The sequence below is a fragment of the Corvus cornix genome, chromosome 6 (assembly GCF_000738735.6).
Source record: "Corvus cornix cornix isolate S_Up_H32 chromosome 6, ASM73873v5, whole genome shotgun sequence".
Taxonomy (NCBI): Eukaryota; Metazoa; Chordata; class Aves; order Passeriformes; family Corvidae; genus Corvus; species Corvus cornix.
This window is the reverse complement of record NC_046336.1, coordinates 9636062-9661114: the sequence shown is the minus strand read 5'-3', so window position 1 is coordinate 9661114 and position 25053 is coordinate 9636062. Positions and strand designations below refer to the sequence as shown.

The 25053-nt window shown below is 37.5% G+C and overlaps 1 protein-coding gene across 3 annotated transcripts in view; it reads left to right on the top strand.

Moving 5' to 3' along the window:
- Window positions 1-23422, top strand: part of SHOC2 (SHOC2 leucine rich repeat scaffold protein) — a 65670-nt gene extending 42248 nt beyond the window's left edge. For all 3 annotated transcript variants that reach the window (XM_039553915.1, XM_039553916.1, XM_019293875.3), the window contains 6 exons: window positions 8116-8246; window positions 10982-11170; window positions 12453-12575; window positions 14664-14801; window positions 15281-15398; window positions 17268-23422. In XM_039553915.1, the coding sequence (XP_039409849.1) occupies window positions 8116-8246; window positions 10982-11170; window positions 12453-12575; window positions 14664-14801; window positions 15281-15398; window positions 17268-17476 (908 nt within the window). In that variant the 3' untranslated portion in view covers window positions 17477-23422. The remainder of the gene's footprint in view (window positions 1-8115; window positions 8247-10981; window positions 11171-12452; window positions 12576-14663; window positions 14802-15280; window positions 15399-17267) is intronic.
- The last annotated feature ends 1631 nt before the right edge of the window (window positions 23423-25053 follow it).

Below are 25053 nucleotides of genomic sequence, written 5' to 3'. Positions count from 1 at the left end.
TCTTGTTCTGAAATGTCTGAGCACCTGCAGCTCTCTTAGTGATCGGGGGCAACGTTCAGACGCGACTGATGGGTTTGATGTTATTCATTACTCACCCTTCTGATGGAGCAAAGTGTAGAGGCTTCTGCTCCAGCTTTCACAGCAATATTCATACTCTCATCATTTAAGCATGACCTTGTGCTTTGGTCAGTGAGCATTCTGTGCTTGGTAGCATCAAGCATAGGCTCACTTACGGGAGATCTGGTCAACATTTGGTGCTTTGTCTAAGGTTTTTTTCCTTGGACTATTCTGTTAATGAAACTTCTTTAATTGGATTCTGCTACTGTTGGGCAATTGCAATAAGCTCAGCCTTTTCTTTATCTGATTGAAAGCAGTGGCTCCCACTCTTACATTCTAAATTTGTGTTATTATAAGCCTTGTGTAGTTCTCGTGGTGGTCTCATAAAGGCAAAGAGACTTCTGGTTTTTGTTGGCTTCAATTCTAGACTTAGTAAATGTAAAGCAGTAAAATTGACAGGCAAGTGTCAAGTGGGAAGTGACTTGCTCATTTTGTCCTCCAAGTTTGGAAGGGCAGGGATGAGGCTGTGAGGTGTTGCCTCACACTAGTGAAAACCAGACAGTACTGCATGTGATGGGCAGGAGACATTTTGGTCTCAGTGTTTGCATGGTAGATGTAGATGCTAAAAGCTCATGGGGTGACATGCCAGTTACGCAGAAGGAAAACAGAACAGTTGCTTCTACATTTGGGAAGTCACTGTTAAAATCTTCCCTCACTCTTCAGGAAGTTTCAGGGTGTCCTTTCCCCTTTCCTTAGGTTCTTCTCCCAGTATCTGCTGTTGGGCATCATTTAACTGCAGGGAAGATACAAAGTGGAACCCAGACCAGAACTGGTCTGCATAAAATAATTCTCACATTTCTTAATTAGCTAAAATTATAAAGGTATATTCATGTGTTACACATTTTATATGTTTGCTTTGTATAGTAGGGCAGACTTAAAAAATTAAATGCATCTTTCACTTAGGAAAGGGTAATGTTTTTATTGCATTGCCAGTGAGGTATAAACTGCTCATACAATGTGATTTACATTTATATAAGTCTTTCATTTCACAGAAGGGCTTTAAATAGTAATTTGAAAAGGGAAAAAAAGACTACCAATGAAAAATTAAATTAAATAAATTTCAGTTGCTTTGTCTTACTGTATGCAGTGTGAATTGAGTAAAATGCAATGCTTTCATTGATAGATCAAAATAAGGTCCAGCTGTTGTTTGTCTCTGTTGCAATGTGAAATATTTTTGTATTTTTTGTATCATTTTTAGCTAATTATAATTTCGGTTTTATGTTTTAATTAATACATTTCCAATGCAAACCCAATATAGTTAAATACATACGTACTGCTTCCATTCAAGGTTAGGATAGCTTCTAGTGGCTAATTAATTCTGAGTTCATTGATTCAGCGTATTTATGAAAATATTTTTTATTTTGTATTTTGGTTGGATATTCATCCTGGTAAGACTAGAGTGGGGACAGTTATTTTAGTGAGTGTATGTACCATCACTCAGTAATTAGATGCGGAGACCAGTGCGTACGGATGTATTATAACTGCAGCTCAGCATTTTCAGAATGATTAGTATACTGCAGAAAGAAAAAGGCTATAATATTTTCTTTATGTGAGAAGCAGGCACAAGCAAAGAGTGATTCAAAGGAACACATCAGAATTGAGACGAGCAGGTCTGAGAGTTACATGCATTTTGATGAACGCCTATTAAATGAATTTTAAGTTGAATTTTCATTGCTTAGACAGTTTCAGAAAAATGTGTCACTAAGAGTTTGTGCTCTCTAGCCTTATGCAGGTGTTGGGTGTGGTACATGATGGGTACCTGAGCTTCTGTCACTCAGGTTTTGCAAGTATCTTGTGTGCATCTTTCACACATACACAGTCAGCAATGTTACAGTCTGGAATCAGAGCTGGAAAATAACTGACTGCCGATATGGTCACAATTTAGCCTTTTAATAGTGAAATAATGAGGGAGAACCTGTCTTTGGATGATACCGTTAGACTGAAAGTAGAGATAACTCTTTGCTCTGTTCAGATGGCATTTAAACTCCTAGGGGTTATAGAGACTAATTTTAAAGTCATGTTAAATAGTTTTCTAATAGGTAACATCTTTATGAGAATTCCTAGACTTTGCAGGAGGAGGATAATGCACTTTGGTTTGAGCAGGGCAAAAAATGATGGACCCTGCTGACTTTGGTAATTTGTGAATTTGATTCTGCTTCCTACACTGGCCTGCCTGGTATATCAGAAGGTTTTGGTGGCGGAAAAGAAAAATTAAAATACACTAAAAGTCACTTTACTGTTAAACCAGTAAAATTAAGTCAAACTTTGTATTGTGTTTAACTATACTTTTGTATTTCCAACAGAATAATTACATTTCATGCTTTGGCTTTGGTAGTTAGTAGCAATAATCTGGAGGGGTTCTCATCTCTTCTGCAGTTCTGCTAAGAGTGGTTGCCCTCCCACCCCCATCACCTTTCTGTGCCCATTCCCTATTTTTCTCAGGCATCAACTGTTAGCCAGACCATATTATACATTAGGGATGTAGGGGTTGTAGAAAGGATTTGATCTCTCTCAGATGGCAACCGGTGACACAAGTTTAAATTCATACAAACCTACAGGCTTTGGTTTAGGAAGGAGTTGTCCCCAGACCAGAAGAATAATGACTCTGGAATTTTGTTCTAGTTTCCTCTTTTGAGGTGTCTTTTTGGACCAGTCACTTTGTGCTGTTGCTCTCTGCTTGTGGAGTGCAACTGAAGGTTAAAACACTTTATCTGAAGCCTTTCGTTTTACTCTACAGCTATCAGGGGAACCGGTTTGCTTTCTGATAAGAGATTAGATTAAACATGCCAACAGCTCCTTTCACCTAAAAATCTGTTAAACAGTTAAAAAGTTGTCACAGAGTATGGCTGACATCTGGAAAACTAGTATATAGTAAGTACCAAGTGTGGTACACGCATCTTCTGACTCAGGGCTATTTTAAGACCAGGAGGCACTGTTGAAATATCTGAATGCAGTGTTTAATCTCTATCCACAACTGCCCATCTCTAGCATGTCTACTATCTCCCATACAATTTGAAATTTATTTCATATTGTCATCTTTGTTATTCTCACTGCAAGATTAATATCATGTAGCGTATTAAATTTAATTCATGTATGGTTTTTTAAAGTGACATCAAGTTTAATTTAAAAAAAATTAATTTTGGCTGTACCTCTTGCTTTCAATTTGTAAAAAATGATACCTGGTATCTTTTGTATGCAAAGCAGCAATTTTTCTTTGCTAGGAGAAGATCCCTCAGTGAATTAAGCACGTGGCACTCTATGAAGTAACATGTGGCCATGTAAAACATGTTCTTTAGTAGGTAACTGCTCATTGTGTGCCAAGTTGAGTCAAATCAAAATCTAAGAATATTTATACAAGTTAGACCATCTGAAATACTTAATAGTGCCATGTTGTTTGTAGCAAGTTCCTGCAATTTTTTATTGTATGCTGAAGTTTATGTATATTTTTGATTATGGTCTTACGGGGTTTTGATGTGCATAGCTCTTTATAAGTCCAGTTTGTGTTTTTAATGTTATCAGCAAGAGTTTTCTCTAGTGAACAGATTTTTAAATTGATCTGATGCTTTTGGTTTATTTAAAAGAAAACGGCTGATCCTTATAGCAAATTAGCTCGATGAGCTAAGTTTCACATTAATAATGACCCTTCATCTAAGGATAGGGAATTCGAAGGATTATTTTAACTAAGGGAGGGAAAGGAAGAGGTGTGGTAAATCTCAGAAGAAGAGAGCATTTGTCACTCCCTTTAAAAAGCACGGGTAGAATTTTGAATTGGGAATTTGTACTTCTTTATATTATTCAGCTTACCAGTTCTTTTTTCTCTTGATTTTGAAATACTTAAAAAAGAGATGTATTGTTGAACCACTTCAGGTGGTCTTACTAAAAAATACGTTTTTGTTAACGTAGTTTCCTGCTTTATTTCCTTTCTTTATTTTGGGATTGGCAAACACCTGTTTTTCCTTTGATTAATATTTTTGAAGTACTTTTAATAAAGAATTTAATTTAAACCATCTATTTCGCGTCCCTTTTATAGTAACAGTTTAATTTAATATTTCTGGATTTGCATGCTTCCAAGTGTTTTTAATTCACTTCTGTGTAAATGAAGCAGCTAATCCTGAGAGAGACATGCAGTCGCTCCAGTGAAGGGATTATGAATTCTGTGCTTAGGTTGCTTCAACCCTGAGAGCTGGAACCTGCTGATGGGTGTTCATACTCTGCTGGTGAGAAAATGGACCTGAGATAAGGTGTCTGTGAAACCTGATTCCCAAGAGTGACTGTTTCTGACAAAAGTTGAACTAAAGCAATTTTTCAGTTACTTGCTTAGGCCTGGTGTGTGTCTAGGGCTTGGTCTACGATGTTATTTTTAGGAGTACCAATGAATAAGGCAGTTGAGTTTACAAGGGTTTTCATAATTGGCTCTCGAAGAGAACAAGTTGGAAGGGGTTTTACTTGTTGCTTTTCCTGCTAGTATCTGCTTTTCGCTTGTGGTTATCAAACTGTCACGTACGTGAACATCTAGTGCAGCATTTTCTGAGTCATTACCTGCGAGGGGTTGTTTCAGAGGAGCTGCTGAGGTACAGCTTCAGTGACAAAAGTGCATCTGCAAATGGTCCTGATGACAGTCTGATTGAGCTCATCATGATCAGTTGTTACCTTCCTTGCCTTATTTCTTACACCTAACCTGACAGCCCATCAGCAGATACCTAGTGCTGTTCCATCTGGAAAGCAATAGCTGAGCTGGAAATGATGGAGATGAGTGCAGGCACTGTAAAGCAACTCCAAATACGAGTATCAGCTAGGTTACCCTGAGCTCAGGGAACTGTAAACGAGATTATTTGATGGTTCAGTGCACAAGGTGTGGTCTTTAGCAACTTGTAACAGTTTCTGTTGTAAAACAGTTTGTCACTTGGTTTTCACATTAGCTTGTTGGCCCCTGCACCGTGGAAGCAAATGTTAACATTGTACTGGTGCATTCCTGTTAAAAAGAAAAGTCAGCTTGAACACACTGAGCAGAGGAAGAGCTGCAAGGGTCATCCTGTTTTGTGAAGGTGAGACTAAGATCTGGCTTGTCCAGCATGTGAAGATAAAAGCTAATAAGGGTTTCACACTTCGATGCATTCACAATGAGGTGTGAGTATGAACTCTGAGGATGAAAAGATTGCTGAAGATTGAGTGGCAGTAAATCGGCTGTAAATAAATTCTGGCTTGAAATGAGAAGGTGGCTCATGTTGCCTGCATCAGCTGGGCTCAGGACAGTCCTTCCAGGAGCAATGGGAGAGGTGCTCTAGCAGATGCAGCTCTAGCAGAAATCTTACTGGTTTTGTCCTCAGGAATAACTGTATTTAGTGCTGTGGTGTGCAAAACAGTCATAAGGAATGTGGTACACATGGGATGTGTCTTCTGTTATGCCTTTGCATACCTTTTCCATGGAGGAGAAAGATAACTGTAAAGAAACAGTGATAAAGTTCTATTAAGAAATGCTACTTATGATAAGGAAAAATTACTGGGAGCTGCTATTTATGCCTCCTTTCTGATAATGTCATGCGGATAACCAACGTGTGTCATTCTCTTCTGGAAACTTACGGTACATTTTGACTCTCTAGTGGCTGCCTTGTTTCATTTTTCTGAAATGCCACATTGCTGGTAGGAAGAGAGCCATATACATACAGGCTGTGCTCACAATCTGGGAACTGGCACAGCAATGTTGTATTGCTAAGCAACAGTTGGCATCATGCTGTCTACTTCCCTGTTCGTCCTTTTCGCCTGAAAAATCCAGATCAGCATCTAGCGCAAGGTTTAGGTAGTGAAAAGAATAGTAGGCTGATGCCTTGTTTTGTGTAAAGTTTGTTGTTCATTCTTTAGTAAAATATTAAATAACAATTTAGAGAAACAGTCAGGATGTGCTTTGTTCATCCCTAGGATGGCACATCCTAACGATCTTGGAGCCTTGCAGTAGGATGTTTTTTGTGTGAAGCAAGGCCAGTTTTTTATTCAGCCAGCAATGCCTCATCTCACAAATACAGCATGAAATAGCTAAATTACATACATATGTGTGTCTTTATGCTAGTGGACTCTAGGATCAGAATAGATCTTAATTATTCTCTTTAGTGTGTAAATGCACTGCAGGATTTAACAGGAAAAGATGAAGATTTGTGCACTGGAGTGCAATATTGATAGCCCTGGATTTTAAACGCCTTTTCCTGATTGAGTGAAGACTTTCTTTGCTGCTTCTACAAAAATTAATTTTATACTTGCTTAGAATTAAGCACTTTAAAAAACAAACTAAAAATCCCAAGAAGATACTACTAGTGATGCTACTAGTTAAGCAATGGTGTGTAGCTACCTGTTTTGACTTTTGTTTACTTCTTGATGGTACTAAGTAAAATCTGTTGCCAAGCTTCTTAGATAAATATCAGATACGCACTGAAAACTCATCCTCTTTTTTTCTCGACTTGTAAGATGTAGATAATTTTTGTTCTGTATTAAGGGGTTTGTGGGTTTTGGTTTTTTTTTTTCATTTGCAGTTTTATGGGGGAGCTAAGGTATTTTGTTTTCTGCTTTTTTTGTTTTGTTTTATTTTACTTTTACTGCTCTGGTGACTTCTCCATTTTAGAAACTAGAGCAAATCATACAACATTGTTGTTCCCAGTTTCAAGTTTTTATTATCTACATTCCCAACTGTTTGGGAATATAGGGCATTTTTACAGTATATTTTGACCAGGTTCAGGAAAGAGGTATTTTGCCGCTTGCTTTGTTGAAAGTTTTTCTCTGTCTAGCAGATAAGACTCTACATTTACTTCTTCCTTTGCTGTGCTCCAGTAACCTTTGTATGAGTGCATACGCATTAATACAGCCTTTACTTAATAAGCAGTTAGACTGTCCATATTAAGGCCTCTTCATCTTTTAAAATTACTGCTGGTTATTCATTTTGACGTTTGTTAAATCCTGTGTTTCTTTTCTAATTTGTCTGTCTGGTGCTTCACTTTGCAGAACAAAGGTGTTGTGCCATGGGTGGTTGTAAAAGTGAATGTAAAACAGCAATGTTTTGCAAGGAACTGATTGTGTGAACCTGTTCACAAGCTCCCCTGGTGCGAAGTCCACACCTGCACAGACACCTCTTCTGACTGTAGGGATGAGCCAGAAGACAAGTTTCTTTGCCAGTTGACTTTTCAGTGAAGTTTAAGGCCTTGGTACCTGCAGGAGAGGCTGAATGCCCCAGCACCCTATAGTTCAACAGCATCCTTGAGCTGTTGATTTTGGTCTTTAGTACTTGTTAGATGGTAAAGGTTGGAGCTAAAGGGAACTTCAGATTGGAAATTTTCAAGTTGCAAGTTTCTCAAAATTTTTATTCCCTGACAGAAAGACATATCAGGTGGGACCATCAGGCAAGCAATATTCGGAAATAATTTTACATGCACTATTTTCCAGATTTTTGTAGACTTCCTCCAGACTTTTTCTTCAGTGTCACTCAGAAAATGTGGTAATTTTGGGTTTTTCCTATCACCTGTTAAAGACATTCTTACTGTTGGAGGATGGTAAAGCTTTGGGGTTTTTTTCCCTGCAGAGGAAATTGTTTTGCCAGGACGTGAGTTGTATGATGCATGCCCAGGTTCTGGTAATATGAGTCATGGCATTGAATGATACTGTCCGTAATTTTAAAGAGTCATTTTGGGGACTTCTGGAAAATGATAGTATGTTTTGTTGACATAAAGATCAGGATAGAAGGACTTTCACAATAGGACATGAGCCTTTTGCTTGCTTATCATATTATGCAGAACATCAGAATAATATTTAATATGCACAATCTACTTCTGCATGGTTGACTTCAGCATTGGAAAGCACTGGAATCTGTGTATCTCCCATTTTGGGATGACAGCTCCATTTCACCATTTGAAATTTTGAAGTGTAGAGTGTGAGACAACAGAAGAATCAGAAGTCACACCTTGTTCTGTGTGTATGTGTGATTCTCACAGTATATTAACACCTGTTTTCTGCCTGTAGGAAATCTGTCCAGTCTAAGTCGTCTTGGCCTGAGGTACAATAGGCTGTCAGCAATTCCCAAGTCTTTAGCAAAATGCAGTGAACTTGATGAGCTGAACTTGGAGAACAACAACATTTCTACTTTACCAGAGGTGAGGAATAGAGGGAGTGGACTGGGGAGGGAATGCTGCTGGAGGACATCGATGTTTTGTAAAGGGAGTGCAACACGGGAAATTTTTTCATCTTCCATCTTAACTCTGAGGAATACCCTTTATTTTAACCTAAATGTAATGTGAATTATGTCGATTGTGTAAATATTAGGCATATTTAATCAGTGTTGAAGGACTAAATGTCATACAACTTGACTCAAAACTGGGAGCAATACATGTGGTTGTATATGCTGTCCTGTATCTTTAGAAAACCTTAAATAATGAGTCCAGATTCCCACCCTTAAAGCTAGATAAGTGTTTCTCAATGTTTCTGCTTCATGAAGCATTAGTGCCTGGAAATAATTGCTGAGATGTCAGAAAAAAAATCTGATGTGATTGTTTCTTATTTTGGATATTTATTCCATTTCTTTAGAATGTTTTAAGATGAAGACTTCATGACACAACATAAATTTTATAGCCTCTTCTGTTTTAAGGATGCTCAAACTGGTTTCCTAAGCTGTCATCCCCATGACCCCAAGTTGTCTAAATTACTAGTGTAAAGCGAGTTAAAAGGTTATCTAAAGATGTATATTGCAAACTATAAATAGAGGGGAGAAAAATGCACTTGGAATTCAGCAAAGTATTTACAGTAACAAAGGGCAGTAAGTAACTAATTTTCTTCAGATAAATTTCTGAACTCAGCAGTGATAGACTGAAACAGAGAATTTAATAAATGTTTGGGTAAGACTATAATTTAAGAAAATGCTACTGAGTGAAAGCCACCAGGCTGCTTTTAGGATGAGAGCTAAGCTAGCCCACCCCACCCAGACGTGTTACAAAAGCAACTATGGTGTAATTGCAAAAAGCTAATGTGAGGGGTGATTAGTTGCTTTAAAAGATGTTCACCATAGTACAAACTTCTTTGTGACTGTGCTGCCTTCTTCAGGTGTATTTGCCAACAATATGTTAACACTCAAGCTTGCAGAAATGTATAGTTTATACTGTAATCTGTTTAAAATAAAGCATGCTGTGCTATAAGACAAAGAACTGTATTTGTAGAAGAAATTTCAGAATTTCAAAACATAGCTGAAGCTGCTGACACAATGCCTAATAAATATTTTATCTTAAAAGGATGGGCTGGAAGAAGGCAGTACTGCCACAGCTCTCACAGATGTAAGAGCATTGTTCTCTTTGTACTGCCAAAGCTCTCTTTCTTCCCTTCAAATGCATTTAATTACTCCAGGCTATTAGAGTGAATTACCTAACATATTTTAGATGTTTTTTTGGTATACAAGCAGACTTCAAAACCAGCTTTTTGAAATGCCAGGATCCATCTGAAGCAATAAAGTGTGTTAGAGCTCAGGGATTGCCTAACCCTAGGACTAATATCTGTTAATTAAAGTATAGGTAGAAGCCATATTTCCTAATCAAAGATTATACTAATTAATTATTAGGTTAGATTAATACTGATTTGAAGGTCCATTATTTTATCTGTAGGGGGAAAAACGCTTCATTGATATTTGCTGAGATGCCCCCAGTGTCTAAAGTTTTAGCCAGGGCATGAAGATAAGTCCTTGTTTGATCCTGTTTTATCTACGATAATGTTAATAAACTATTTATAAAAGTAGCCAAAGCTTTCCTGGTGAAACAGCAAAGCCATATTCTTAAAGCTTTTACAGTGATTATAGAGCTCAAATCGCAATCCAGAAATACTGACATTAGGAATATGGTTGGAATCATTATGTTGTTATTGCTCATTCCTGATTGCAGATGTTGCATTATTTATGGTATGTAATGCCATGCATAAATCTCCAATTTCTGTAATACTTAAGCAAATAGGGCTGGATTCAGGTTGGTGTAGTAATAAGCAAAGGTGACACTTCAGCAGTAATTTAGATCTCATTATTCATCTCCACACTTCCAGCAACGTGCTTGGCACGTAACTAACAGATAAACTGAGATATGGGCTGCTAGGATTTCAGAATCTAATTAGATTGTCAAGAAAAATGAAACTCTGGATTCAATGGACAGCAGTTGCTATCCAGTTTAACTACAGGCTTCTTGTTTCATTTCTTAAGGGGGGAAAAAAATAGAGCAGTAATAACTTAGGAATATTTTAGAAAAAGGAAAAAACAATGGAATTTTCAAACCCTTCCTATTCTTTTTCTCTGTCTGATTATCTGAAACTATTACAGTATAATTACAAGACACTAACAAGAAACTTCTACCAGTTGTGATCACAATATGGATTTTTATGAAGTTACCAAAGATTTGTACTGGAGTTATCAAATGCCTCTTTTGGGAGCCAGTATGTGGGGTTGATATTTCTTTGGGCCCCATTTGGATGTGGGTGAGATGCTGGAGCCAAAACAGCTACTGGGGATGGACACGCTGCCCCTGTGCTCCTGGAGCAGTGTGTCATTAGAAAAATTGCTTTCAGAGGAGAAAAGAGTTACCAAACCTCCCAAACCTGTGCTTTTAAATGTGGTATGTTTGCTTTTTTCTATCTGTCAGCATGCAGGGAGGAAGGGGGAAATAAGGTAGTGGCTGATGACTGTGAGCAGAGGTTGTTGCTGGTGGAAGTTTTATCAAATATAACACTGGTTTGTGTGTTGCAACACTTCCTCAGGGGATGGACTTGAGGGGGGAAAAACATTTCTAATTAGACCCATAAGGGAAAAGAGAGGCATTGAAATAAATCTGTCCTAAGTTCTGGTGTGGTTTTCTTCTTTCTACAGGGTCTTTTATCCAGCCTTGTCAAACTGACTAGTTTAACATTGGCCAGGAACTGCTTCCAGTCCTATCCTGTGGGTGGCCCGTCCCAGTTCTCCACAATCTACTCTCTCAATATGGAGCACAACCGCATCAATAAAATCCCCTTCGGAATTTTCTCTAGGGCGAAAGTATTAAGTAAGCTGAACATGAAGGTGAGGCACAGAAACATGCTACTGTGTAAAATCAATGAGGAGCACTGTTTGCTGCTCCATGAATTCTGGCAGACTTAATAATGTAAGGAATGAATTTATCACGCTGAAGTGGATGCTGCTGCTGTCATATATAGAAACAATTCTGTATTAGTCTAAAATTGTGCTATCAAGATGTTACTAGTTAAGATTTTGTCACATTTGCTTGAGTTTGAACAATGAAAACAAGAAAGCTGCTTGCAAAGTTCTTGAATATTCACATGGGACACAAGCCTGTAGATTAGCTTATTTCTCCCTCAGACACTGTTACAGTTTACATTATAAACAAAGTTATGTAACATAATTTTTTTTAATATAGTCTTTCAAAACCTAAGTCTGGAGACTTTTGGCAATAGTTGAAGAGCACAGCAAAAGAACTTTTTAGTGTGCTAATGTGGTTTAAGAGGAGTAGGGAAAAGAGATGATATTTTTCTATTAATAGATCTATTTCAAGAAATGCTTGAGCAGTAGCTAAGCTCAGCTACTGTTCTAGAATAGTTTGACACAAATGAATCCTCAATTTGCATTAAGTCCGGTTTTTATCACGTACCCATTTGTAGCTTTGCCTGTTTACCAGAACTTTGTATGACCATTTTTTAAAAGATTTTGAAGTGTCTGGTCTAGATCAAATATTTTAGAAACATTTTGAGCAGTAGCATGTTCAGAGTAATTTCAGATGCTTTTACTCTGAGCCATTAAAGCATATGTGGGTTTTTTGGTTCTTTTTTTTTTTTTTTGGTTGTGGGTTTGTTGTTTTTTTTTTTTTTTTTCCCCCTCAGGGGTTTTGGTGTGTGGGTTCTGGTGGGTTTTTTTTAGTGGTGGTGTTTATTCTCCTGATTGGTTTGTTTGGACTTTTTTTTTAACTCCATATATTTTTAGGATTTCGATGTTTGCTGATAGCACCTTTGTAAGTTATGGTGAACTTTCTGTTCTTTTTTTTAACCCACCATCCACTGTATTCAGCAAAAATAGGACAAAAAGTGTTTTAACCACTGTGTGAGATCTTGAGAATTATGTATTTCTAATTTTTCCACTTAAGTTTGTATTAGTAACAAATTCTGTAACTCTAGGTTGGTACCAGTAATGTTTGGTGGAATTTGAAAAAAATTGGCCAACATTTTATTCTCCTGATTTCACTGTCGACTATGTTATTATGAAGTTTTTCTGTTAGTTTGTTCAATCTGTCAGATGCCTTGCCAACTTCTTGCCAGGGCAGACCCTAAACGTTCAATATGTTAAATCATAGGACAATCAGCTGACGTCTCTCCCCTTGGACTTTGGGACTTGGACGAGTATGGTAGAACTGAACTTAGCGACTAACCAGCTAACAAAAATCCCTGAGGATGTATCTGGGCTTGTTTCTCTTGAGGTGAGAAGAGTATAAATTAACAGCTACGTGAATGCCTGCAACATAGGCATTCTCTACTTCACGTTTAATATTACTTTCAGGTCAAATAAAGCTAAATAAGTACGTGTATCTTTGCTGTTTAATGTGATGTTGCATCTGTTTGTGGTTGTTGTCAACGGCTTTTGAATGTTGTTCTTTAGGCCCTCGATGAGTGTGCACAAACGACTATGTACAGATATATTTGTAGCGGTGTAGAAAGAAGATTTTTCTCAACAGAGAATTAGTGTTGTAAATGCAATGTTGCTGAACTCGGTTCAGTTCCTGGAGACCAGCATGGAAGCAGCAGGGATGAGAAAAACATAATGAAACGTTCTAGAGCCAGGGGTGGCTTGAGTGCAGCTCTGTGAATCTTGTAGGGAGCCAGGTGCGAATTCTGAGCCTTTGAGGGGGAAGAGTTTGTAGGTTAAAAGCACGAACTAAACCTGCTCTGTCCCCTCATCCTGTTTCTCAGAGTACCATCAGCAGAAACAAATTAATGCCTTGGAGGGACAGAAAGATAGAGGTACTTGTTTGGGCAGTTGAGGGAACTTTGTAGGCTCTGTGAGCTGCTGGGAAAAATCTGTTAAAGAAGTGTAACAAAGGGTATATTTGAAATTGCAAATTTCTAATGTGACTTCTGTGAATATTTAATTATTCCTTCAGTGTGGGGCAAAAATTATATGACAGAGTAATAGCTATTTAATAGCCCAGTTCCCTTTTAAGTGTGGTTGATGTGATTGGGAAATTAGTAACCTCTAACAACTGGGTTTGCTGGTGGTCTGTCGGCTGCTGAAGCTCGAGAGCTGCTTGGTCTGCAGACCTGTTACCACTGCGTTTCTCTGTAATTAAAAAATCAAATACAAAGGGCTGTTGGGGCGATGTTTACACAAAAGTGAAGGTTCCCACAGCAGTGCTAAGTCAGCTGCATTGCACGTAGGTAATATTGTCTGTTCCTGCCTTTGTTTCTTGATACGCGATTAAAACATTACTGTTCTCACTGCTCTGTGCATGTCGTAGTGCATAAAGGAAGGTCACTGAAATGCTGCTTGTGCTAATCCTCAGGCTTTGGCTTTTTGTCACTTCAATTTTCACTTTGATTCTCACCATATTTTTATTTTGTTCCTGCCTGGGGTGTTCTCACATTACGTGAAGCCAGTGAGAGCTGGGATTGTTGGTAGAAGACAGGCACTTGCAGCCTTGGCTGGTTGTGTGTGGCTGGCACGAGGGTCCACATTGGCTGCTCTTTCACATCCTCGTGTTTCAATGTGCCTTCTTAAATAACTAGATAATAGCATTGTTTAATCAGTAATTCATTACCTTACTACTCACAATGCTGTTATGAGGCTTGGTTACTTCCAAGAACTGCAGGGCTTCTCTGGAGGAAAAATGGTGTATTAGTGTAACCCCTGTTAACTTGCCTGTGGAATAATGAGTAACTCTGTTAACTGACCCTGCAAATAAAGATAGACTTCTTGAACCTGGGGTATTTATAATTCAACTCAGAAAGGAGGAGAAAAACAAGAGGACAGCACTGTAGTAGGCATGGGTGTGCGTGATGGCAGCCCATTTTGGAAAACCAATGTTCTGCTTAGGTGCTCCCATCTGTGTGTTTGTTTGCTCTTAACCAAAGGGACATAGGGAGAAGAGGAAGTACTAAGCTTTTTAAGGAGAACTTGGCAAGCACAGCAAATAATGTAAAACATGATTATGAGATGGCTATGAGGAAGCATAACAAAATGATAGGCAAATTCAGGAAGAAATTGTTTTTCTTTGGTCATTTGAAGAAAGGAGGTTTCTGTTGTTTTTGCTTTGCCTTTATTACTACATATAATAATATTTGAAAGAAGTATATTCTAAATGTATATATTTATGTCATTAAAGACTTGAAACAGATTATGTTAAATCACTCACTTGGTTTTTTTTTTTCAATTTCCAATTACTTCCTTAATGTAAATGTAGGCTAATATTGGACTTCATTTCTTGAAAATGTATAAAAAAATTGTATCTTAATCTGTTATTTACTTATTATGTTACTGAAATTCTGTGTTTGGTTGTTATTTCTTTTTTGAGGTTCTTATCTTGTCAAACAATCTCCTAAAGAAACTTCCCCATGGAATTGGAAATCTACGGAAACTCCGAGAGTTAGATCTAGAGGAAAACAAACTGGAATCCTTGCCAAATGAAATAGCTTACCTCAAGGATCTGCAGGTGAAACAATAATTGGTCGAGATAAACATCTTTACGTCCTTTATTTACACCATGCTGATTTAATTGCAGCTTGTTGGATGAGTGGAAACTATTTGAGCGTGGACACAGAGCCAAAAGTTCAGAATCTTGTGCCCCTTCACCCATAATTAGTCCCTACTAGTTGTTCCCCAGCTTTATTATTCAATACTGAACAAACAAAATTTTGGAGTTTGAATAACTGTTGTACCATGAGTGCAATACCACCCCAGGAATGATTTCAGTCGTGCTCATTTGTTTAGGCATGTGTTTTATTATGCACTTTTTTACTTTCACATTTAGTGATGCTTAGTAGAGGTTTGAAATGTTGAATCATTGAAATTTTTCTTCTTCAAATTCAGGAGATTAGACCCCCTTCATTTGTCAGCTACATATCTTGTTACTTGCTGTCATTACAAGCAAAAATCATTAAGTTAATTTGTAAAAATGTGTTTTTCCCTTAGAAATTGGTTCTGACTAACAATCAGCTGACCACCCTTCCCAGAGGAATCGGTCACCTTACCAATCTGACGCACCTTGGGCTCGGAGAGAACCTTCTCACACACCTTCCTGAGGAAATTGGTAAGATCCCGTTGTCTGGTTTGATGCAGTGTGTCTGGGCAAAGCACATATCATAGGCATCTATTCTGCTCATCAGTAAAAGCCACAAAATTCATTTGAAACTTCTAAATACGTACAGCCTGATGTGAAGCGTGTGCCACAGGAACAGTGCTAGAGCGTACGATCTTTATCTTACTGAACTGTAGTGGAAAGGATGCACTATCTTCTTTCAGTTCTGCTGCAGAAAGCTGCTGAACAGACACCAACTTGTAATGGTGACATTCCTTACCTCCAAATTGTCCCACAATTTTTGTGTTATCCATGACTCAACTTTATAAATTTGTTCTTGGAGAGGGAAAGGAAGTGCACTGATCCTACTCTAATGCCATGGTGTAGACAAAACCCTTGTGTAAGGTGTAGGCTGCTGAAGCAAATGTTTCTCCTGGTAGTCCTTCTGCACACAGTTTTGTTTATAGGCCCCCGTATTGTTTTTCACCTTGATGAGGTTAGAAAAGAAAGTGGAGGAGATTTACAGAAGGGAAGGAATAGGATTTTTTTTTTTTTTTTATCTGAGATGTTCAGACTAGGTGGGTTTCAGAGCATCTGGAACTGGGAGCCAATGTTTCTTTCATAATTGGTCTCCATTATATTAGTCCCAGAGCATGATTCTGACCACTTAAGTTAAAATCTTATAGTTTGAGCTTATTATGGAGGAAAAAATGATGGGACAAGCTACACCAAGCAAAATGTGGTCAGAAACAGTGATGTGCAGTTGAGGAAGACGTGGTCTCTCTCTCGCAGCATCTTTGGTGAGGAGCCATTACAGCTGCTCATCTTGTGCCTCCATGTGAGAAAAGCCTAAAATAATCTAAACCTGGAGTTTTTAAATTTAGTTCATAAGCTAGTGAAGAGTGTTTGGATGCTGTGGAAACAAACTCTGGAATTAAAATCAGTAAAAATTAAAATTTAAAATACTATTGTAGGAGTACAGTTTGGTTATTAAAGCTGGTTGTCTTCACACATGAGAGAGCAGTGAATTATGGTCAGGTGTGACTGTTTCATGTATCATGGTATCAACTGTTTCTCATTATTTCTTCTATAGTTTCTCCTTTTGATTGGTTTTCCATGTCATGAGTCCTGCCTACTGCTTTCTCTTGTGAAAGATTAAATAGTCTCTTAGGTTATAGATGTTTATGGTATGTAAGACTGGAAAATGGGGAATATTTTGGGGAGGAGTTCCATGTTTTTGAAAAGAGGAATAGAAGTCTTAAGAAGGATTTACTCTGTTTTCCATCTTCTGGTCAACCTGTATTGCAGTATCTGTAGGAGAGGAAGTTGTAAAATTTGAATTCAGGAAAAAATTTTCACACTGGTTAGTTCCATTTAATAAATTCATTGCTATGCAGAGAAGCCACACTCTTCTGCTTTTTTCCTGTGGCACATGACAGATACAGCTTCAGGTCTTTAATGAATGGATTCTAATTACATTAAAGGTATAATATAGATATTTTTAAAGAGATAATAGATACTGTGTGGTATAAGTATTTTCTAGGTCCTTTTGACTAGATAGCTGTTCAATATTGCCTGCACTTGCATAGCCCTGAATGGCTACTGTGAAATCCCTCTCAGTTCTCTTATTCTCTTTATTTGCTGTTCATTTATTACCTAAAGGAGATGTAGTAATGGATGTTTTTAAAACTAAAGAAAATTCGTTCTTTCTTTGGTATTGGTGAACAGAACTTGGCTGTTCTTGGAAATAGGAGTCTGGTCACTGACTCAAGGTTCTGTATAGGAAAGAATCTTCAAGTGGACTCAGAGCCTTTGTCTGAAAGTTATAAACTGCATGAATGAAAAAGATACTACTACTACTTATTATTTTATTTTTACTAGGTACACTGGAGAATCTGGAAGAACTGTATTTGAATGACAACCCCAATCTGCACAGCCTTCCCTTTGAGCTGGCTCTTTGCAGCAAACTGTCAATAATGAGTATTGAGAACTGCCCACTCAGCCACCTTCCACCTCAGATTGTTGCAGGAGGACCCTCCTTCATCATTCAGTTCCTAAAAATGCAGGGACCATATCGTGCCATGGTCTGATGCTCATTGAATTGTCCAATACACTGTACAAAATACAAACTGCATTAATGTTGTAATTGTCTGTATATGTATATATAATATAATATATGTGGTTTATATTATATTATATATATATATAAATATATAAATAATATAAAAAGGCAAATTTAAGACTGCATTATGTGTTTCTGCTAATAGAGGAATCATAGCCATTTAGATTTTTTTTTATTCTGTAAAAATGCTTGTCTGAGTTTTCTTTGCTGAACTTGATGGAAGTTGTCTGAATAATCTGAAAATGCCAGTTCATTTAAAGCAATTGCCAATGAACTCAAAGTTTAAATTTAAGGGACAAAACCAGTTTTGTTTAGATTTACTTTCAGTTAAGAGAAATGTATAACCTTTATATAATGAACTTTTCTGTTTTCCTCCCCCCTCCCTTTTTTTTTTTTTTTTTTTTTTTTTTTTGTGTCAAAACCTGAAAGGGTCATGTGCCCTGAGGTTGGGATTTTCTTTTAACTTATTTTGAGATTTGAAGCAAATGGTGTTTTTATATTGTTTACAGTCAGAGTAAATCACTGGATTTTGTTTTTTTCTGATTTGCTCTGTTTTAATCAATCATATCTAGAGTTTATATGCCTCTGCTGATGAATTTTTATCAACCGGTTTGTATACTAAAAACATACTCATCAGAACAACTGGCAGGTGAAAAGGATGCAGTCGAAACAAAAAGAAAAGAAAAAAGAAGCTTGAATTCCTTTAGGTATTGCTTCCCTGAGTTACCAGTTGCAGGCATAACATATCTGAACTGAGCCTTTTGCGGTTGGTCTTTTCTAGCACAAGTAAACCTTTTCAGATTGGTCAAAATGTGGAGTATCCTCAGTGAAGAGCGGTTTTCGTTGTGTGAAGTAACAAGTCCATGAGGTCTAACAGTACAGTTAAGTGACAAGGAAATAATATATATGTACATTTTTATTACAATGTTGAGTCATAAACTACAACAGGCAATTTTAAGGATTCCTTATAGACCTTGTACAATAAATGAATGTGTCTTACTTTTAAACACTGCAATATATGTAAGTTTTAAGGTTGGTTAACAATGTACTATGGTTTTATATCTTGACTTGCCTTGTACCTCCTTCCATTACGGAACTTCTGTGTCCAAGCACAATATCTTCACACTGTGCTGTTTTGCTGCTGAACTAAATGCACTTTTCCCCCACAGCTGGGGCACTTGCTTCAAAATATTCAGTTCAGTATCTTGATTATTCTTTTTTAACTTCATCCTATCTGTTTCAGTATTAAACCGATCTATTAAAAAAGAGGCACCTTTTTCATTTGTGCAGAGATGCTGGTAGCTCAAGAGAAACACTGTAGGTAGTGGACATCAGTTTTATCATTAATTTCTTGGCTGTTTCAAAGGCAGAAGATGCTTCAGGGAGATTTACACTATTGCTGCACTTGCAGGGCCAGTTGTCTTTTTTCAGGAGGGTAAGAACTTGAGGCAGTCACATTCCATGGTTACCCAAAAACTGTTCAGTGTATACTCATTGGAATTGCTGCTGGGGTAGCGTGACTTAGAGGACTGTACCTTTTGCACAAAATCAAATCAGTGGATGCCATGGGAAATCTGTTTCACATGCAGAAGTTTGGGAATATTATTTCTGGCTTTCAGGCATGCTTATTTAGATGTATTTCCTTGATCTATTTGCATTTTGTTTTGTTGTATGTCTTTTCATTAACAAGGAGTAAGTTTTAAATGGAAGGCAGGTGGAGATATAAAACCTTAGAGGGCTTAAACATGCTGTAAAACTATTGTAGATGTCACTGGATTTTACTAAGTAATGTTCTATTCTTTCTCACACACTCTCTCTGTCGTTCCTTCCCCTTCCCCCCTTTTTTTTTTTACATCTACTGTAGCTTTTCAGTTTAGACTTTAGTTTATAAAAGGCTAGTTCCTTACAGTTCTGCCTGAGTTAATCTTTCTCAGCACTAAGGTGTTAAAATATGAAGATGCTGAAATGCTTATTATCAAGACTGTAATCTAAGTTCTGAATATACTGCAGAGTCCGTGTTTGTGCCCTCAGGTCACTAGGGGGGAAACTGGTTTGATTAATATGGTTCCTTAAAGCAAAAGTGGCGACCCCTTGTGTTTCCAAGCGTCTTGGTCTCATTCCCTGTCTGCTCCTGAATCCCATTTTTATAAGAGATCAAGGGATTGAATTTGTTTAGTTTGTAAATATGTTGATTATTCACCTTGTTAAGGTACATGGTTAATGACTGTATGATTGGAGCTGACCCTCTCTCACATAAATTCCTGTGAATTGGAGAAGTTGGCTACCAAAACAGTGCTCGTTACACTCACTTAAAAACAAGCTATTCTTTTCAGTACACTTATAGGAATAAATAAAGCTATGTTTTAATTCATTACTATATTAAAAACAGGATATTTTTTTCAAACTATCTTTGTACTAGTATGGTTGTTGCAATGTCAGATAATCCTGAGCCCTGTTTTAGGAGTTTAATTTTACACACTTTGAGGTGAATGCTTATTTTTTCTGTGTCTCAAGGGAGATTTGAATAAGAGCAGTGTGAGAGAGGTTTTGGTACAGGAGAAATCCAGTCAGAAGAATTTGAAAAGTTCTCTAAAATGGTCTGAAAGTTTAAGTATTAAATATCTGGCACAGATTGGGAATACATGCATATAAATCCATCTAAGTACATACATGGATTTATATCCAGATCTAGACATAGATCATATAAATCCAGCCATTTTGATTATTCAGAACAGTCTTACCTCCTGAAATAACAGACTTTTGCATTTCCCAGGATGTTGGATTGTTAACTGGTGTAGTTTCTGAATGGTGTTATTGCCTGGTGACATTCAGTTGAACACACATACTGGCTTACGCATGTGTAAGAATTTTATTTGCCCTAATCAGTTAAAGTATGAATGGAAAGAACTTTATTTTGGCAACTGTATGTATACATAAATACAAAAAATGTATTTATGTATCTATACATGTATGAAAGCATAGACAAGGTGGAGAAATTAATTATTTACAGCATTTTTGAAAATAAGATTGAGAAATAAGTGATTGCCAAATACTTGTATTAAATACTTAGCCTCCTTGCTATACTGAGGGAGATAATTTAGAATGATTATTGAAAAATGTGACAATCTTTACTTTGGGTCAAAATTATGACCTTGATTGCTTGTCCATAGCCAAAATATCAATTTTGCATGTGTCTGTGCCTATGTATATGCATAGTCATGCCCCATAAAGACACTGTCCTGAATCATGCCTTGATTTAACAAGCTAAATTACTATAGAAAAGGTAGTATTATGGAAGTCTGGTAAGGTATAAAGCAGTTCAGAGATTGGTTGAACAATGAAAAGAAGGAACAGTTGCTGTTGTGACTTGTGTTGGTCACATACTGCGTTTTAATTTACTACATAGGAAGTTGTTGGATAATTCTTTGCAGAAATTCTTTAGCATAAACCCATTAAAGCTGTGTCTCTTGCTGTCCCGTATTTGTCACCCAAAATTGTCTGCTATAAATGCAGTGGAAATGCTGCTTGTAAAGTTGGGTCACACAGCTGTATAATTGAGACTTTTCAGTTTGGCAGATGCCAATGGAAATGTTGACCTTCATGCACCCCTTCTAGAAAGAGATTTGGATTGTAGAATATTTGCTTCAGTGCCTCTCTTTGATTTAGTATTTCTAGGAGCGTGCATGTTTAGACTTCTTGAAGGTTGTGATTGCTCATTTAGTACTTAGATTGTCTCTCTGGTTAGTGCTTAAACTCATTGTGTCACCTGGAGTTCAAGTGTCATCTTCAATCCTCAGAGTTTGAGAAATATCTTTTATTTAACTATTAGAAAACTTTGAGAGGTTATTTTTTTCTCTCTTTTTTTAACCCCCAAATAAATTAAACTTCTGAATCAGCACAAATCCATATCAGGAGACTTTTTGTATCTGGATGCAACTAAGAATTTTCCTGTCAGTGTCACACCTCAGTTGTATCAGGTAGACATGCCAGAGTAGCTTCTAGTTAGAAATGTGCAGTTGGCAGTAATTTGCGCAACACAAACTTCAAGGCACAGTAAGGACAATTGCAAACAAGTGATAGGATCTATGAATGGGTTTTGTTTTCACATTAGCAAATATAAAAGAAATATTTTTATTATTATTCTGATTTAGATCTTAACCAGGACTGCACAGGACCTTTGCTGTGGAAAAATATCAGACCACACTAATTTTGTGGTTAAAAGCTAAGTGAGAGTGTAAACAGTCTACAAAAATGTACTTTTAATCTGAATTATTGTAATGTTGATTGTTATGTCTATATAAAAGATTGCCTTGCTTTTTTATAAGAGTCATTCTGTATCAATGCATTCATTATAAATAGTATGTTTGTAAATAAGCTGCCACTGAGTCTTTTGAAAGTTTTCTAGTATTTCTAGTCTGACATTAACCTGGATATAAGTCTACTTTTGCAGGACCTCAAATTAATAAGAACTGCTTTCTCATTATATACTTACCACTCTTCGAAAGATCTCAAAATATAGATTTTTATGTAGAGCAATTACAGGAAACTTCAAAAGTTGGATGAAAGTAACTGCTTTACTCAGAGTCATGTAGACTGGAGACCTTCTATAAAGCAAATGCTGGTAAAAACGTTTATATTTATTTTGTTATGGTTTAGTAGGGCATGTAGTAAAAAAAAATCCCACAGCTTTCTCTCTGATGGGGAAAAGAAATCTTGGATTTTAGTGCAAATTGCATTTCAGCAGCAACAAAATTAAAGTAGGTATAGAATTGTGATGCCTAAAAGGGAGACACCAGCATTTAATCTTCAGGTTCAATAAAAGACAGTATTGCCAAGCTGCCGTGGCACTGATTAAACTGATGTCTTTCAGCTCTGTGAAGCTCATTGCACAGACTGCTTCAAGAAAGTCATGCTTACATCATGCCCTACAAACTAACAAACAAAAAGCCAGTATCCTTGGAAGTCAGAACAGAAAGACATCAGGAATTTGGACATGAGGAAGAGGAGCGTTGCTGGTTGCTTTAAAAAGCTGGAACTGGCTCTCGTAGTGTGCAGCAGTCACTTGTGCAATAATGAGTGCTTCTGTCATTTCATCAGATCTCTGTTGATTAAAATCAGTAGAGGCCCTGATCAAAATACCTAAATCTCCATCTTGAGTTGAGTCAGTGCCTGTAACCATATGTGATCTGGCACTCTGAAAGCAAGCCAGTCTTCTCGCAAGCGTGGCTGTCCCGTGCTGTGATGTTGGACCACCTGCCATCCACCCCTGTCTCACAGGGCTGTGGCAGATGTGCAGAACAGGGATGTGCAGTTCCTCTGCAGTACTGCTCCAGACCTCACCAACCAGAGTTTGAAGGGCTTGCAAAAAGGAAACAGCATCTGCATCACTGCATTTAGTAGCCTTGATAGATTAAACGAATTCACGGAAGAAACTTTATTTTTCCTTTTTCTTTTTTTTTTTTTTAAATTTTACATTTCTATGTATTTCTGACCTCTGTGACATCCTGTGTCTAATAACTCTACAATATAATTACGTGCCAGGTGAAAAAGAACTTCCTTTTGTTTGTTTCAAACTACGCCACCTTATTTCATTTGGTAACTCCTAGTTCTTGTAGAACTAGAAATTTATGAACAGTTTTTTTCCTGTTCATCTGCTTTTTACCACTCTTGAAGGTTTTGGGTTTATTTTCATAAATGGCAGCATTTTTTCCTCCAAGTCATGGAGTTCTAGTTTTTTAGCTTCTCTTCAAACTAAACCTCTTCCATTCTCTGATAATTCTTGCTGCCTTTCTCTGTGGTTTTCTAGTCCCAGCTCTGAGTCTTTTTCCTAGTTCATGGCCTTTAGCAACCTCTTTTGTTCTTTGTGTACTACTGCTTTGTGAAATAAAAGTACAGTTCTGTTATGAAAATTAAAGTTGAGTGGGTGATAAAGTTTAGTACTAAGGTCTGGTGGGGAATAATCCCACTAGGCAAGGATCAGATCGGGATTTATACTTCAGATACAGGCCACCCTCTGCAATAATTGTTTCCTCTGATTAGCTGTAACTGTCATCCATCATCTCTTGCAACTAGGTATAAAAAACAGAATTAATATGAAATTTTCCATAGTGTGCTGATTTAAATAATGCCAGGATTTAAAATGCTCTCTTCATGATAGTAAGAGTTCATTGTTTTGGAAGATGTGACTTTTAAATATTTCAGATGACCTTTTTAAACTGTCTAAGCCAAACTTTTTCTGAAAATACTGTCAAATTTCTGGTATTACTGGTTTTTTTGGAAGAGAAGTTAGAGACTGCCCTGGTTGGGTTTTATTTTCCTGCTTGAAGTCTTTGTAGAAAGCTACATAAGAAATTCCCATAGTTAAAAAAGAGAGAAGAAAAGGAATCTTCCCTGACCTTGGGAGCATCCTGCCAGCAATTGGTGTCAGCCAGAGCTTAGCAGCCACCTGGACTGGGGGGAATTTGCTGGTTGTGACCACTTTTTGTTCACATGGTTGAAGTGAGCATCCCCCACATGAGCCTGGCCTCAAAAACCACCACACGATTTGGCTCTAATTGAGTGAAAAGTGAAGAATATGTCTTGTTTCTGCCACCCCATGTCCTTAAGGCTGTACAAAAGGCCTCAGAAATATGCAGATGGTGTCTTGCGTGTCCTGGCGAGACAAACACATGACATGTTTGTGTGATTAATCCGGCCTGAGTGCTTCAGGATACCCAGTGTCCCAGTGCTGCTCTCCAGTGACAGGTCCTGCTCTCCACTGGTTGAGCATTTTAGATACCCACTGTATATTGTTTAGTGTACAAATACTGCATAAAATCTGAACACTGGGCAGCTCTATAGAGCACACCTGGTGCTGTGAGCTGTTTGTGATGGCCATGGTAGAAAAAAAGGTGTTAAAGGGCTGGAGATGGTTAGCTTTGATACTGGAAGAGGCTCAGTGCCTTGAAAGCTAATTTGTTTCATTTTTGCAATCCATCTCAGTCAAATAAAATACATCATCTCTTCGTTCACTCTGTGCCTCACTTCGGATTGTAAGAGTGGGAGATAATTTGATTACAAAGATCAAATGATGATGTTTTAGAGGAGGAGCCATCTGGAGTTTCTGAGTGAGCAGCTGGCAGCCTGGGCTGCACAGTTAATGATCTGACTGTGTGCCTTGCAACTGTTTTTTTCCACTGCAAAACCTTTTAAGAGTCTTTAGAGATCAATCTACCCCACTGCCTCCAAGTAAGATGCTATCTGCAAAATTGCGCACAAGTGTTCCTTTTAAAAGCTCTTTCCTCTTTTTCCTTTCTATTACTTAAGTATTTCTTTGTTAAGACTCATCATGAATCCTTAATTTGCTGTAGTTTGGTTCTTGGCTTTGCTTGACCTAGTAGTAGCTGGTTTGCATTCTGTCCTGCATTATTACAGCTGTGCTGCCTGAAGGGATTTACAAACTTCATGTGGTCAGTTTTAATGGAAATACATTTTTTCCTTGAAAATCTTAAGATGGTGTTTGAAAACAGCCGTGGTAAGGACAGTGCAGTAAAACTCTTCTCTCCA